The sequence below is a fragment of the Notothenia rossii genome (assembly GCF_949606895.1).
Source record: "Notothenia rossii genome assembly, chromosome: 6".
NCBI lineage: Eukaryota > Metazoa > Chordata > Actinopteri > Perciformes > Nototheniidae > Notothenia > Notothenia rossii.
Window position 1 is genome coordinate 80,175,677 of NC_136909.1, and position 16,838 is coordinate 80,192,514.

The following is a 16,838-nucleotide window of genomic DNA, read 5'->3' on the forward strand; positions in this document are numbered from 1 at the left end:
ATTATTTACATGTAATCTGGACAAACAAAAAAGAAACTATGTGCAGTACACTATTGCCAAGTACTGAGAATATTAAAATAAACTCAAATAAAATAACAGTATTGTTGTGGAAAGTGGATGAGAGGTATTGTGTACAGATGTTCAAATATTTGGAGGGTTGTGCAGAACTGGATATACTTAAAGGGAAGAGGGGTGCAATAGGTCCTTCCTTCCAGCAGCATTCCAAGATCCCCCCCAACACAGACTGGAATATAACACTTTGTGCAATATACATGCAAGTGCAAAAATAACCTCCTGCAATTTCCCATTTATTTTGTATTTATCTTTTTTTCTCAGTTTACTAACAATTGGCCTACGAGCTAGCTCATGATTCAATATGGTCACTTTTCTTGAAACAAATATAATGCTATTTCTTTTTACCATGGTGTAAATATCTGCCTTCTTGTTTTTTAGGTATTGTGTTATAAACAACGTGTGCATGCTTAGCCTTTTTTTTGTATTGTTTTCCTCACTTTATCAGCACTATCTGCTGTTGTAATCATTTCCCTGTTGCGGAACAAATAAAGGATATCTGAAAAAAACAATATACTGTTATGTATCTGTAATATATGTATATAATGTTTTCAATTAGTAATACTTCTTTATATTTTATTCTACTTTTAGGAAATGTTGTAATTCTTGTACATTGACTGTCAAAATGCTGCCGTGAAAATCAATTTCCCAGCTTGGGATAAATAAAGTGTGCAGTACAAAGTGCATTCAACACGATCCAGCCACGGCTACTGAGTGACAAGCTGCAGGCTATGAGGGTAAACGCGTCCACCATCTCCTGGATTACCAACTACCTCACTGAGAGACCACAGTACGTCCGGCTGGGCAGTGTGCTGTCTGATGTGGTGGTACTTAGTACAGGAGCCCCTCAGGGGACTGTGCTGTCTCCTTTCCTGTTCACCTTATACACCACTGACTTTAAATTCAACTCTGAGTCATGCCATCTGTACAGAGCGCTGGTGGGTGATTTTGTGGAGTGGACTGGAAGAAGTCATCTGCTTCTGAATGTGGTCAAGACCAGAGAGATGCTCATTAATTTCAGGAGGAAGAGGACGTCTCCAAAGCCCCTGTGCATTCTGGGAGAGGATGTGGCTGTTGTGGAGGATTACAAATACCTGGGAGTGCACTTAGACAATGGACTGAACTGGAGGATCAACACTGACGCTGTGTACAATAAGGGGATGAGCAGACTTTATTTTCTGAGGAAGCTGAGATCCTACAACGTGTGCAGCAAGATGCTGGAGATCTTCTACCAGTCTGTTGTGGCCAGTGCACTCTTCTGCTGCTGTCTGCTGGGTGGGCCGTGGGCAGCATCAGAGCCGGTGACACCAGCAGGATCAATACACTGATCAGGAGAGCTGGGTCTGTCATCGGCATCAAGCTGGACCCCTTTGAAGCTGTGGTGGAGAGGAGGACACTGAACAGGCTGTTGTCCTTCATCGATAACCCCCCCCCCTCTCTACCTGCAGCTGGACAGTCAACGGAGCTCCTTCTCCAACAGACTGCTGCGGCTCCGCTGTCACAAGGACCGATACAGGAAAACATTCCTGCCCACTGCAATAACTCTGTACAACAAATCACCTCTGGCTGACAGAGAACTCTCTGCTCCATAGCTTATCTTCATAACTGGACTTAAACTCCCACTGTACATTTTACATTTATATTCAATTTAATATTGAATAATCAATTACTTGCACAATAATATCCTGCATTATATTTGTTACTCGAAATGTGTATTTCCACATGTATATTTTTTTAACTACATTTTTTAATGCTATTTTATTTGTATTTCAGAAATATTTTGGACTGTGTCTTAATTTCTCTTATGTACATTGCCTTGTTTTTTTATGCTGCTGCAATGCAAAACATTTCCCAATTTAGGATGAATAAAGTAGCCTACCTACCTATCTATCTATCTATCTATCTATCTATCTATCTATCTGTCTGTCTGTCTGTCTATCTGTCTATCTATCTATCTATCTATCTATCTATCTATCTATCTATCTATCTATCTATCTATCTATCTATCTATCTATCTATCTATCTATCTATCTATCTATCTATCTATCTATCTATCTATCTATCTATCTATCTATCTATCTGTCTGTCTGTCTATCTATCTGTCTTGGCTACCAGCCAAACTCAGCGCCTCCCCCTCTCTCCTCTCTGATCCCCCCGCCCCCCTCCCTCAGGTACAACTGGATGCGCGTGTCATTCTAGGCGTGGCTTAAAGTTTGGGGAATCTTTTCAGAAGAACTAAACTCAACATCTGATGATCACCCTCACTGCTGCTGAACCGACTCTCAAGAGACTCACTTCATCATTCTCTGCGACCTGCAGCCTGCAGTCATGGGACTCTTCAAGTCTATATGTGCGATTATAACCAGAGCCTTGTTTGTCCTGGTGTCTCTGATTGGCGTGTGGAGGGTGACATCGGAGAAGAAAGACAACACGTACTGGTTCCTAACTTTCCTCTTTCTGCCGCTTGTCGTGGAAATGATAGTAACGCTGAAGAGACAAAGTGGAAGTGATTACAAATGGTAAGAAGTGGTACATGATTTAAGTGTTAGTTAATCAGCATGTTGTGCTTTAGGGTTTCATTTAATGTAATGCATGTATTTGTGTGTAAAACTAATCTCAGAAATCTTGTTTGCAGATTTACATTAGGGCTGTATATGAATAATTTAAGCTTTTGTCATTTATCCCGTTTGACCCTTCCCCCACCGCCCCAAATAGACCCCTGCATCCTGCCTGTCCCATCCTCTCAGTCCTCTGCTATTGTGCAGCCCTCCTGGGGCAGTGGGGATGGGCAGGGCCGCCTTAATGCACGGGCTGACCTGGGCTGAAGCCCAGGGGCCTACGGAGATCGGGGGCCTATCATGAGCCAATTAAAAAATAAATTTTTTTTAAAAAAAAATCTTTTTTTTTTATTTCGGGTGTTTTTTTTTTTTTTTAAATAAACAAATTCTTGGCTTTCAGAATAGGAAACTTTCATTTCCAAAATCACACGATAAATACATTTTTGAATCTTGTAAAGGGAAGACGACAGCTCTCCCTCGCCACTCTGCTGTTCCACAGCGCCGCCCCCCTCCCTCCACTGAAATTATTATTGTAAGACGTAGAGTAATGATAGATAACACAGCAAGGTCCGTTACAGTTTGTTTTCATCTGATTTAAAAAAAACAAAGTCTTGGCTTTCAGAATATTAAACTTGTTTCGGCAAATTCAGATGATAAATACAACTTTGAAGCTTGTAACGGCATAATTACAAGCGGAGAACGGAGTAACTTGACGTCACAGCAGGCATAACAACAGCCGATGTTTCTCGTGAGGGTTTTCCCCGGGAAACAAACACAATACACACAAACGCAAATATACACAAACACCCACACGTCAGAATGAGAATATGTTTCACATGTGACTTATTCAAATTGCGAGTGATTGAGTGAAGAAAAAGTTTGAGTGGCGCTCGGAAAAGGAAATTGTTGAGGGAAAAGGAGTTTCGAGACAAGCAGCTATTACAAAAAATGCCGACGCTTACAGGTTATTTTAAACCTGTAGGCCAGGATGAGGAGGAAGGACAGATGAGTTCTGTACCGAGCGGTAGCGGTGCCGGCCGCGGGGCCTCGGAGACAAGTAGGCCGTCTGGTTCTGATAGCGATGGAGTAGCGGGAGAGGAAAAACAGACAGGAGGGACATTATCTGTTGGAGGAGATGGAGAGGACGACGAGGACTTGCTACGTGGAGGGGAGCCAACGGCAACCGGACAAATACATGAGGGAGGCCCGATACGTCACTCATATGGAGGAGAGGACCAGGCGCGTGTAGAGCAGAGTGGAGAAGTGCGATCACAGAGCCTGCCGAGGCTATAAATGACTTTGATTTGTTGTTTAAACAGGGGGCCTACAAAAACTATCAGCCCCAGGGCCTGATGGCAGGTTAAGGCGGGCTTGGGGATGGGGTGTGAAGTGTGAGGGTGTAACCCCTGAACTCAAGGACCATAACTAATCTGTAAACAATAGCCTGTATTTCACTGTATTTATTTATGAATTTAAGCATCCACCCATTAATTTCCTTTCTATGCTCAGTGATGTCAAGCATTTTGTTTTGTTGTCCTGTTTATTTATTAAGACTTAGCTAACATAAAAATAGCTTGAGCTACTCTAAAGAAAAATCGAACTACTGGACAAACTGTTTAAGTCACAAAAGACTCAATTAGATCAGATTCAATTAGACGTGATAAGTACCCAGGTGTAGGGCTGCAACTGCAGTCTTTATCAAACAAGCTGCACATTAGAAAATAAAATGATGAATCATGGAAAGAGCCAATGAAGACATCTTCAAACAATTTGACAAACAAGAACAACAAATAATAATATTTTAAATGCTGGGCACAGACATGGGAAGATATTAAAAAGTTTAAATAATTGTGAATCACAACGTTATCCTGATAATCCTCAAATATTAAAACAACATCTATATATCGTAGAATTCCCTCCCCTTAGACATTTTAAGAGTACAACAGAAAGACATTTTTTTGTGGGAAATAAATCTTAAAGAGGGTAATCATAAATCATAAGTTCCCCCTGGATAAATAAGGGACATTTTAATTCACTTTAATCATGCTTCAAGTCACTTTACTGATATTCAGGATCCTTATAATGGAAATTCAGCGCAATCAACTTGTGTTTTTTGTGGTCTGCGGACAACTGGTGGTCCGTGAGTATATTGGTAAAATTTCACATTTGAAATAAATGTATTTATTTAAGTTTTCCGCACTCTCGTGGGAATATCTCCGCAATGGAGCGAGTTTAACTTTCGATTTCTCTTCATTGCATGATATAGCCCAGCGCAACACCTTCGTCACACATGTTGCCACTTGTTTGAACCATTTCAGGCGATTTGTAATCTGTTCTAGAAAAAACTTGTGATTTTTATTTTAGATTTCAAGAAGCATATAAAACAAACAATGGATGTCTTTTATGAACATTTATCCATGCTGGAAGTAGATTTAGATGTTTTAGGAGTTAGATAGAGATTATATATAATATATGCATCCAATGCAGCATTACATGAAGTCTGTTGATGAATCAGAGGCTGTTGTTGGGGCTGCAAAAACATTTTTTTATTTTTGTTTTGTAGGCAGACCATGCAGGCCAGCCCGACGGTCACCAAGCTTCATGTTTTAATAGCTTTTTTACAAAAAAAGCCCACGCGAGCCTAACATGTGAAAAAATGGCTTGGACCTCATTGAGTTAAACTATAGGGCATGCGACCATAGCTTTCCTGTATTTTATTTTGAGGTTTGTGTCGTAATACAGTACATGATGCGGTGTGTTTTGCATTTCTCTCAGTAAAACGATCTGTGAGTCTGTTGGCTCGGACATAAACTCCGTAATAAATGTAGTCTACATTTCATAAGAGGTGTAAACCCTGAGAGCATTTTAAATGGCATTTGAACTAAATGCTTATATAATCTGTAGTTGTATTTGTATTGTTGATTCAATGTGTGAACGAGGCGATATAGAGAAGGTTAAGCTGTCATTATTAGCCTGTCATTTGTTATAAACTGTTGGAGTGGTAAGCAGGCCTTTTTGGATATTTGGCGCGTTAGGGCGTCCCTGAGTGTTTTTTGTATTGGTCCTTGGTATTGAAAAAGTTTGAGAAACACTGCTTAACTGCAACCTAATTATCTGTGAATTGACCTATTTTCATATAATCAACTAATCATTTCAGCTCAACATCATTCTTATATTTATTAACAATTTTTAGTTTTGTCTTTTTGGAATTATAGTATCACATCTTTCTTCACTATGTGCCCACTTTCTGATGTTATGTTGCTAAAGCTCTGCTGGATGTGTTGCAGGTGTTCTCCGCCTATCTTTCTGTTTCTCATCAGCATCATTCCCACCATTTGGATCCTGGAGCTCCATAACAAGACGGAAAATATCAGCGACCAGCCGGTAGCAAAAAGCAAATACTAAGACAGAGTTTTAAACCTCAGTTCCCAAGCTTCCCAAACATGTTATCTATTCACAAATGTTGATGGGTGGGAGGGTTAGGTTGTTAGAACACCTTGCTGCAGTCATTCAATTATGCATTGACTCCATTGAATTCTTTTTTAGCGTTTTAGCTTTTATGTTTATATCGAAAAGTACAATTTAAGTGTGTTAAAATCTTCTTCTCGTGGTTTTCAGTGCAAAAAGCTTGACTCCTGGGAGAATATGCTTAAGCTGTTGACCCCGAACATGACCTTGGGAAATGAAACAAACCCCGACACCCTGGTGGTAAGAATGATAGACTAAAAGATGTGTTTCTTCTTTATTTGCCTCCTATTCTAAATCATATTTTTGATGTGCCTGACAAAAACCGAAATGAACAAGCATTAAAAAAAGTGTTCCAGGATTTGCTTGGATGTCATTTATATTGCAGATGCAACATATTTGTGGAAATTCAACTAACCACAAGCTCCTAAAAATGAAACCGAACATAAAAGTGCAGATTTCTCTAGAATTTCTCTTTGAGATTTCCAGGAAAATAGACTCCAGTTTTTATTTCCAAGAGCTGATATGATGCAGATGTTCCTATAGATCCAGGTTTGCTGTTTATCCCCAGTTTCAGTTTGTATGCCAAGCCGAGCTAACTGCTTGCTGGCGATCTTCATATTGAACACACAGATATTAAAATGATGGTACATGATTCAATCAAATCCAGTTTTCTACTACTACTTTTCTGTGTTTTTTTGAAAGATTTTTACAATGAAAGATAAGTGGTAAAACTAATGAACGGCTTCTCTCATGCAGGCAAATCAAACAATTTGCTGTAGAAAAACCATACTGACAACACTGCCATTAATGTGTTTTTCTTAGTGCTAAGTTCTCTTTAATTTATGCAACACCATACTGTTGATCTTCAGTGTCAAACAGACTGTGGTTGAGTGAAGTGGATGTGTAGATCTTATAGCTGATTGGAAGCCAGTTCTGGGGAATATCAGATCCCTGAGGAGTGTTACTCAGAGCTACTTGGAGCGAATGCAGATGAGAATAACATGAACATCAAGGGGAAAAAGGATCTTCCAAGAAATACAGGCCCGGATGCCGAGAAGAAGAAACCCCCCTGGCCTTGTTGTTATCTCTGGTGGACATTTTGAGTCAAGGTCCACACAACTTACAGTAAACAGTCAGTCAACTGTGCTTGTAACATGATCAGGGATGATTGTTTTTTATAGAACATATGTCTAAGAAATATACAACTTGCTTTAGGTTAATCAGATATGGGATGTCCTAGTCCGGTTTGCTATCCTAGCTCCAAAATGGTGGAAGGAGCTCTCCATTGAAATCAGGACGGCAGAAAGCTTGTACATCTTCCGGCGCAGACTGAAAACTCATCTCTTTAGACTCCACTTCGAGCGATAGAATGACTAACAAAGCACTTATATACTAACAAAGGACTGGCTTATCTAAAGCCAGTTGAGTAGCGATTGAAATGTTTTAGCTCTATGAAACCTGATGTACTTATATGATTCTGTTTTCTTCAAGTTTGTATCTTGTTGGTCGAACGCACTTATTGTAAGTCTCTTTGGATAAAAGCTTCAGCTAAATTCAATGTAATGTAATCCTAGTCCTTGTTATTTATAGTTCCTTAATAATGATAAATGCAGGCATCCTCATTAAGATCAGACACTAAGGATGCATCCCTTTTGCAATTAGATGGAGCATTGCTTTGAATTGAAGGGGAATCTGTGGGGATGTAACTTCAAAATGTTCTAAAACTGTGAAAAAGGAAGTGAAAAAACAGGGGTGAAGGAATGCAATTATGTATGCATTGGTATTTGTAAGTATCAATACTGTAGCATGTGGATAAGAATAAAATAGGCCCAATTATTGGTCCTTGAGGAACTCCACCGGTCAGAGAAACGCACCATTACAACCAGAAATACAAACAAATAACTTATAGGAACTCACTGTGCCAGTTCTCAGACAACAAGGCAATTATTATGAACAGCATCAACGGCAGAATTTAAAATGAAGAAGTACGCAAATGTATCTGTGACTGACCCAATGTCAATGAGTGCCTCCTTTGTGTTTAGCTCCCCGTGAAAAGAGACAGAACTGAGAGCAAACCTTAGAATGCAAAAACAAAACATAATTTAGGAAGAGATACAAATGAGAGGGCTGTCACTTTTCGCCAATTGTAACAAACCTAAGAGCCTGACAAACCCATGTAGCCAATAAAGTAAGAGGGAACCTTTTTAAAATGGCTTAATATAAACACCAGCTAGAAAACCACCACACCCTTTAAGCTCAGGGGATCAGAAAGCTAATATATGTTGGGGCACAACTCCAAAAACGGTCTGCATCAGGGCTGCACGATATTGGAAAAAACTGACATTGCGATATTTTCTTCCCCTGCGATATATATTGCGATATGAAAATATACAGGAATTGAAGAAAAGACAGTTTTTTGGTCCGCAAACCGTCCTTTCTTTAACTTTAATGCTATACAATTGGTATTTTTGTAACGATATGTGACCGGATGAAGGATTTTAGTCCCGGACTTCTGGATTTTAAGTTATCAGAGCAACAAGCTGAGCTAGCTCGGTTATCCTGCTGTGATCTGTTCAAGAATGGTTGTGATTGGTGGTTTGCTGTGCATGCAGAGCCTGCATGTCACTCACTCAAGTACCCCTGACATGAGAGCCGCGCGAGTTTCCCTTTTGTAGCAAGCAGCAACATAATTGTAACATGACGTGTTTGAGTTAATTTGCCTACTTAATATCGCACGTCCTAAAACAAATTGTACGTCCTGCGATGTGAATATCGCGCATGCGCATAACGCGATTATCGTCAAAACACGATATATTGTGCAGCCCTAGTCTGCATGCCTCAGCTCGTTATTGTGTTTCAGTTACAAAAACAAATTCCACGTTCTGCAACAAACTGGAGTTTCATGCAGATAACTCTTGTGATACACTACAATGTTCTTTTTGGACTCAAATCCTATTTAAAAATAATAATAATCAATGATCCTAACAAGCGGTTGTTACCAAATACTGGTTCAGTTTATTTTCCTCTGCCATTAACCTATACTGTAGTCCAAAAGCTATAGAAGACAGTTCCGGTTTGCTCGTGTTTGACTACAGTGCAAAGCTGTTTGCAGTATTGAGCCTTTTTTTTAAAAGATGCCAGAAAGTATTGAGAGAAACAAACACATTGTTTGTCTTGGCCCCAACTCAGTTTATATCATTTGGTTTGATTTGTGTATTAACGATTTCTTTTTTTCAATCTTAATATAATGTGTCTCTTTTGTTTTGGCTACAAGAAATAGATCTTGATGAGGAGGAAAATTGTTTATTCCCACTTCCACTTTAATTGATATCACCTCTAAATAGCTACAATCATATCAGAAACTGTTAGCATTGCACGGGCTGAGAGCTAACTGCACATTAGGGGATGAATGTAGTATAAGAGGGTTAGTGTAAGTTATTGACAAAACTCAATCTATTTTCCTTTTACAGTTCTTTAACCGGATGTTATCGACTGTCTGCTCCAACGATTGGATCTTGGGTCTTCATCAGATCCTGCTCCTCCTCCTCATCGTGGGGAAGTGGGTCCTCCCACTGGGAGGCGGAGTCACACGTGACGAGCTTTCGCAGCTTCTCCTAATTTTCGTTGGCACTGCGGCAGACACCCTGGAATTCACATGTGAGACACTGTCTGATGTCAAGTGAGTGGCGAATGTTTTTGCTGTACTTTAGGATGAGTAGTATATCTATATTTTTGTTTGAATATTGTTCTTTTCATTACATTAAATGTATTTAACACTCATAGATACTAGCTACTTTTTACATCAACAATGTATATGCATAATTGCCACAAAATTGACAAACTACAACTCTAAAATGATCATACATTTATCTTCCGACCATAAAACTAACTTTATATTATTTAATAATATTAAAATCCAATGAAAGAGCAATTGCTCAAACACACTCCAGGAAAGGGAAATCCCTAAAAAGCATAATAGGGCCTCTTTAACACTTATTTATGAACACTAGATGCAAAGATGTAGAACTCAAATACTTTGAAGGGGAAGTTTCCTTGTGTGCCCAGCTCAGGACATCAATGCATTAACTGCAATTAGCATCTTCCTATTGACATTTATTTGAACTCACAGGACTGACCTTGACTATGTTTTCTGTTTCTTTTCCAGAGCGACCCATCCTAAACTGGTCTACATCATTTTAGCTGTATGGACTTGGAGCATGTTGCAGTTCCCGCTACATCTGGCTGGTACGTGTGTGTTTGCTTCTTATACGAATTACTTTGGTGATTATAAAGCAGATACAGCTGTGTATTTGTCATAGTGTGACACAATCCAACAATGTGTTTAGTCAGCAGCTTCCAGGCCCTCTGTAAGAAACAGTAAAAAGTAGTCTGACTGAAAACGCCACTATCCCTAGCTTTGTCAAATTTTAACCCGTAAGTCTGTGTTCATCTCCCAAGCCACAGTTAAGTCCCTATTACAGACACATTGTTCTAAAAACAAATCACAACTAACATAAATTACTAACAGGAAGGATGTACTTGAGGACTTTGTATAAATGCTGACAGTCTACTACAGGATGAAATCCAGTCCCGTACGTTCATGATATTAATAGATTAAAGGTCACCAGTGCTCAACTCAGCTGATAAGAGAAAGACGTTATCAGGCAAAACCCAACTCGCAGCTGTCCTTCTGCAACCTTTTATAATAAGCACACAAAATACCCGCCTACAAATTTTGACTGAACAATGGATGGTGTTGAGAAAAGAGAACATTGTAAGGCGATTAGAAACAGCACAACTCTGTTCTCGGAAAAGACAAGGCCCCTTTATTATCTAAATGATTCATAACCCAACATTCCATCATGTAAAAATGGATGACGAGACTTTTAACAGTGAAACTTTTATCTGTAGCTTTACCGTCTGAATCTCCCTACTGGGATGATTATGGTATATCTTATCCTATAATGCATTCAGAGCACTTAGAGATGTAATGCTCCGAGCTCTGTTGTGTTTACAGATGAAGCTGCCTTTTCTTCAGTTTGTTTTTGTGTCCACTCGTGTGGGTGTGTCTTTTTGTTAGTCAGTCGTGTCCACTTTGTTTGAATGCCACGTAAACATAGCAAGTGTGGACGTACAGGTGCAATATGTTCAGGAGTTTGATAGAGCCAGACTGTTAACACTGTAGACAACTCTGTGGAGAGCATGCTATGAACCCAGAGAAAGTTGAAAAGGTTGAGGCCTACACAATCTTGCCTTAGTGGTCTATCGTAAAGAAGAATATCCAAACACAAGACAAATCGTAGACAGCTTTTCCCCACAGGCAAGAAGGGTTGGAGAATGCAACAAACCAAGAATGCAGGTTTATTCTACACATTTTTACGATAATTAGGATCCAAAATAAACTGCATTAAATGTCAATGTATGCATTAAAATCAGCTACATGAACCCTAATGGCCAAACCAACAATGATTTGCCTTGGTGTACAACCAATCATCAATTATAAATAGGTCTATAGTTTAAAACCGCTCATTTCCCCTTCATTAGAATGAACCAGAAAAAGAAAAAATAACTCAAGCCATTAAACAAAAAAAGCTGATGAAACAATCTATGACCAGACCACTTTTTAAGCCAAAAGAACGTGTTTATACAATGTGTAAACACACCCTTATGTTGCAATGCAGAGTAGTTCTTGACGTTTTAATGAGTTCAGTAAGTGTTGTAGATTTAGAGTAGAACACACATTTTCTTTCTTTTTTAAAACAGCAGGGTGGTCAGAGTGGAGGCCATGTTTCTGTGATGTAACTTGACTGTAATGTTTGTATGTGCAGATACAGTTCTGAGCACAGTTTTATTTTTAACTAACGTTGTTTTGATCACCACACTGTGAACGGTAAGATATCCCTTCTACTCTCCTTCTATTTCTATGTTTGTTGCACTCACCAGGGTGAACGGCATCTGGGGCGTTCTCTGCGCTGTTTAACTCGGTTTAACCATTAACTCGGTTTATTCCCAAACTTCTGAAAGTTCAGATTGACTAGTCCACCCCTAAACAAGCTCAAACTGAATGAAACCCTTGTGGTGACACGTTATGATACATGATTCACATTGAGATTATTGTGTTGCAACCCGGACCCGTTAGTGAGTGTACCGGGGTTTGACGTCATTCATGCTAGCTTGTCATGCAGAGCAGCAGCACATGTACTTGTAACCTGTTGTTGATTCATGGATAATAAAGTGTGGGAGTCCATTCTGAATACACCGCCTCTGACTCCCGTTCATCGGCTCTACACCCTAAAGTTCCTCAGTTACCGTAGAAGCCACCTAAGGAACCACATTAGCCTGCTAGCAATATCATCCACCATGCACCTGCAACGTAGGTGTGTTTGAGTTTCCGACTCTCTGGCTGGAGCATTTAACCATTGATTCATTGGTAGTGTTTATACTATGCCGAGGCACATTTTGCTTCCTTCTAACCATATCGCATAGGGTTACACATTTGTTGTACCGACTCCGCACTCTGTTTCCTGAGTGTGAGCTGAGGTCAGTGTTAAATCTGCGGGTCGCTGCCCTCCTGCCGCCGCTCTGCGCTGACACTGCAGCCGCCTCTTCTCTGCTGCGTATTGCGTTTGTTAAACTTTCTCATGTTTAATAACTTAGGCTACACTTGTAAGTGTTAGGGACACTTTTTTCACATTTAAAGAAACACTACTGGGCTTTGCACAAACAATGCGGACAATACTTTTTTGAAAACAATTGCAGTAACTATGTGACGCAGCTGCAAAACCAGAGTAATCGGTTAAGATTTTGGAATCGAAAGCAAAGTCAGGTTTATTTAGGTAGCTTTTCTGAAACAATTTATATTAAATGATTTCCATCTGCTTGACATGTCTTGTCTTTTTTGCTGAACACTTTATAGACTTTTGAGCCAAGCTTGCCTAAAATCTTAGGTTGAAAGATTATAATTGACCATGCAGACACCAAAAAGTACATTTAACTATAGTTCACTATTACTGTAGCTTACGGTCTGAATGTCACAAAGATGCAGCAAACAATTCAAACTATCTGCATGGCTTAATATTGAAACCAAAAGCTTTTATCATAAATTGTGGGATTCACAGGAATCTCAAGGACACCTTGATACAATGTATATAACAGTGAAAGCACAGGCATGCTCACATATAAGGAAAATAAGTGCAAACAGATTTCATAATAAGCTTTATTTCAACCTATGTCCATGTTAAGGCTTTTTATTTTTACCAAAAACACTGGATACCCTTTACTGTTCCTTCCTTTCTGACCATCTGTTTTTTGTCTCTTTTGTCAACATAGTGGTGAACACAAAGCCAAGGAATGATTGTGAGGAGGGGTCTCAGGAAGTGACCATGTTAAGCAAACATAGCACGGACTTGTGGACCATCGTGCAGGCTTTGTTTATCCAAGACGGGCCTTTCCTGGTGGTCAGGCTCACTGTCATGATCTACTTCCACGTCTTCCACCAGATGCTGGGCTTCTTCGCCATCAAGAACTTCCTGGTGGTTATACTGAACTTGTACAGGTTGGTAGTCTTATGTCAGGACTCCAGGAGAATAGTGGACAATCCCAGCGACGTCCCGCAGATTTGACGAGTCATCTCACAGGGGAATGGGGGAAATGGAGAGATTTTACACCCAAAGTTTTACAGTTACATTGGATGGATAAAAACTGCAATTGCAGCTGGGAAAAAAAGGAAATGTTCTTCTTTTCTTTTTGTCATAATTTGAAACACATGTATGAACAATTTGCACCAAAACAAACTGCAAACTGAAAAAACTAACTGAAAAAACTAAGAATCAAACTGCCACTGAAGCAGCGGATAGTGAATTGAATGCGGGATAGAGTCCATCGTCCAGGTAGGGTTTTGGTATGCAGTTAATTTTTTTAGATTTCCTCAATCGAAAAAAAAAAAAAAAAGGTTCAAGGTCCTGTTTTTCCTGGTAAAATACCCAAATATCCACTTATCTCCAATACCCAAATCACACAGTGCCTGAAGCTGCCTTTCAGAACAAAAGCATAAACAACTCCTGAATTGAACTAAACATTACGATAAATAATGATCGAATACTTTATATACAAAACAGCAAGAAACATTTTTCAACTATTTTTATATTACAAAACAACCAATAAGTCCAACAATCCACATACGCAGTTCTCAAGAGCTTTATGACATTATCCTATTATGTGTTTTTACTTGGGATTTGTTTTTGAGCTAGGAACAGTTTGTACACTCATGAGCACACTTAATTCTGCAGTTGTATAATGTATGAATTACAATACTATACTATTTTTTTTATCATTTTGTACTGTTTTTTATGTTCTTATGGTCTTTTAAAATCAATAACCACTAACATTTGCCGAGTATTTTCACAGTGTATTATCAGTTCTTTAATCTAAGTAAAGAGTCTGAATACTTCTTGAATAATGTTCAAGGCATTTCTAAGTCTGTCAGCACAATAAAATGAACAAATGCTGTCCCAACACATCACATACAGTATGCAGGAACAGATACTGAATTCAGGCTTCAGTTTAGATAAGTACTTGGCAGCTTTCTAATGCGTCTTAGTGAGCACAGGGCAAACAGGATGACAGAGATAAAGCTGGCATGCAGACTGTGAAGTGCTGACTGAAGCTGAGATCCAGGGAGAGAAATTCCTCTGTCCTAACCCAGACAGGAAGTTAACACTGATTGTTTAAACATCCTATGGTAGTTTCAGTCAGATACGAGCAACATTGGAGAAGGAAGACCAGGAATTCTGATATTTTTTACATTTGAATGGGAACATGTATTTCATTTACGCTTTAAAAACAGGAGAGAAATGCTACCCACAGGTCTTAAAGTCATTCAAGTTTAGGTTCAAGGCTTTTATTGGTCATACGTACATAGCTACAGTGTAGTTATGACGATGAAAATCTTAGGTCACAGGCTTCTCCAACAGTGCAACACAATAAAACCGATACACAGAAAAATATAGTGCAAGTAAATAGTAAATACAAAAAGAAAAATAGTAAGAAATAGTGCAATAAGAGTCTATACAAGTGATTGGAATATGATATATTAGATAAATATTTTCCAAGTAGCAGCCAGATGAATGTTATGGATGTTGTTTCAAAGTTAAGGTGTTTAGTAGTCTTATGGCCTGTGGGATGAAACTGTCCCTGAGTCTGGTGGTTTTAGTCCTGATGCTGGATTTGCATTGCAAGTTATTCTAACCTTACTGTTACTGTTTGCCACATGTGACTGATGTTTTAACTCTGTGTCATGTTTCAAACTGGAATACCTTGAAAAATATAGAAAATGGAGGCAAGTAAAATTAAATCAATTCATTTTTAGGATGCTTTATAACTCCCTGGTTTATGTGAAGAAATACAACCTCAGAAAATGCTTTTTAACTTTTTCTATTATTTGTTTTTTCATTTGATATGTTGTATTTATTTACCTTCAAAATATCATCCATTATCCAGGTCTATCCAAATGTTATCTTTACAGTCATACTATCCTTTCTATCTGTATCTTGGCCTGACACAGAACAAATTAAAATGATTCATACGGCTGTTTGTGTCGTAATTTCTCTTTCTTAATATTTAAAAAATGTCCTTGGAAAATGATTTTTACATAAGCAGTATTTTTGATATGGGGATCAATACTTTCTATTAGGTGTTATGTGGACTTTCCTGTACTACAGTAGCATTTATTTAATCGACCTGTATTGTTACTTTCCGGTAACTGCCAGAATCCACTTCAAGACACTGGTACTTGCGTACCATGCTGCGAATGGATCTGGCCCTTCCTACATCCAGGACATGGTTAAACCGTACACCCCAGCACATGCACTCCGCTCTGCATCAGCCAAACAGCTCGCTGCACCCGCACTGCGAGGGGGACCCAAGTTCCCATCAGCAAAAACTCGTGGGTTTGCTATCCTGGCTCCAAAATGGTGGAATGAGCTCCCCATTGAAATCAGGACAGCAGAAAGCTTGCACATCTTCCGGCGCAGACTGAAAACTCATCTCTTTCGACTCCACTTCAAGCGATAGAATTACTAACAAAGCACTTATATACTAACTAAGGACTGGCTTATCTAAAGCCAGTTGAGTAGCACTTGAAATGTTTGGCTCTATGAAACCTGATGTACTTATATGATTCTGTTTTCTTCAAGGTTGTATCTTCCCGGTCGAATGTACTTATTGTAAGTAAACTAAATGCAATGTGATGTAATGTTATGCGTAAATGAAAACACAAATACATACTTTTCATCTAATCTTTTCCAAAAATAAAGAGTATAAGCAGGTTTGCACTCCTCACCTGACACCTTAAAAAGTACTATAATCTCAATGTTATATAAAATCCACCATAAAAACAAGTTTGCATTGGAGAGCAAATGTTAAATCTACAGACACAGTATTGCCTTCCTACTGTGGATATCAGTTTTAACACAAATTGAAGTTGTCATCTGGTGACGGCTGTTGACTGGGGATTCCTGACAGATTCTTTTGGCTTTTGCATTTTTTATTTGAGATATTGCATCAGTTTTATTTAAGTATAGATGGGCTGTGACTCAGAAAATATCACCTTTTATCCCAGCAAAAATCCCCAGGGCTGTCATAACAGGGATATAGTTATTCACCGTTATGAAGTACCACATATTTTCTGCAGATGATTACCATTCTGCAAATATTGTTTCCCTGTTTTTTGTTATGATGGTG

At 39.0% G+C, this 16,838-nt stretch overlaps 1 protein-coding gene across 1 annotated transcript; it reads left to right on the forward strand.

Annotated features, from left to right (window-relative positions):
* The first annotated feature begins 2,290 nt into the window (after positions 1-2,290).
* LOC307043505 (transmembrane protein 26-like) lies at positions 2,291-15,686 on the forward strand. The gene is made up of 6 exons (XM_079688000.1): positions 2,291-2,591; positions 5,918-6,014; positions 6,249-6,338; positions 9,569-9,777; positions 10,264-10,343; positions 13,428-15,686. The coding sequence occupies exons 1-6, from the start codon at positions 2,401-2,403 to the stop codon at positions 13,718-13,720; spliced, it is 960 nt and encodes a 319-aa protein (XP_079544126.1). The 5' UTR covers positions 2,291-2,400; the 3' UTR covers positions 13,721-15,686.
* The last annotated feature ends 1,152 nt before the right edge of the window (positions 15,687-16,838 follow it).

Bases quoted from the DNA above. Each gene is read 5' to 3' on its own strand.
- LOC307043505 (XM_079688000.1), top strand. From the start codon at position 2,401: ATGGGACTCTTCAAGTCTATATGTGCGATTATAACCAGAGCCTTGTTT. The intron at 2,592-5,917 runs GTAAGAAGTGGT...GATGTGTTGCAG, and splicing joins AGTGGAAGTGATTACAAATG to GTGTTCTCCGCCTATCTTTC. The intron at 6,339-9,568 runs GTAAGAATGATA...TTCCTTTTACAG, and splicing joins CAAACCCCGACACCCTGGTG to TTCTTTAACCGGATGTTATC.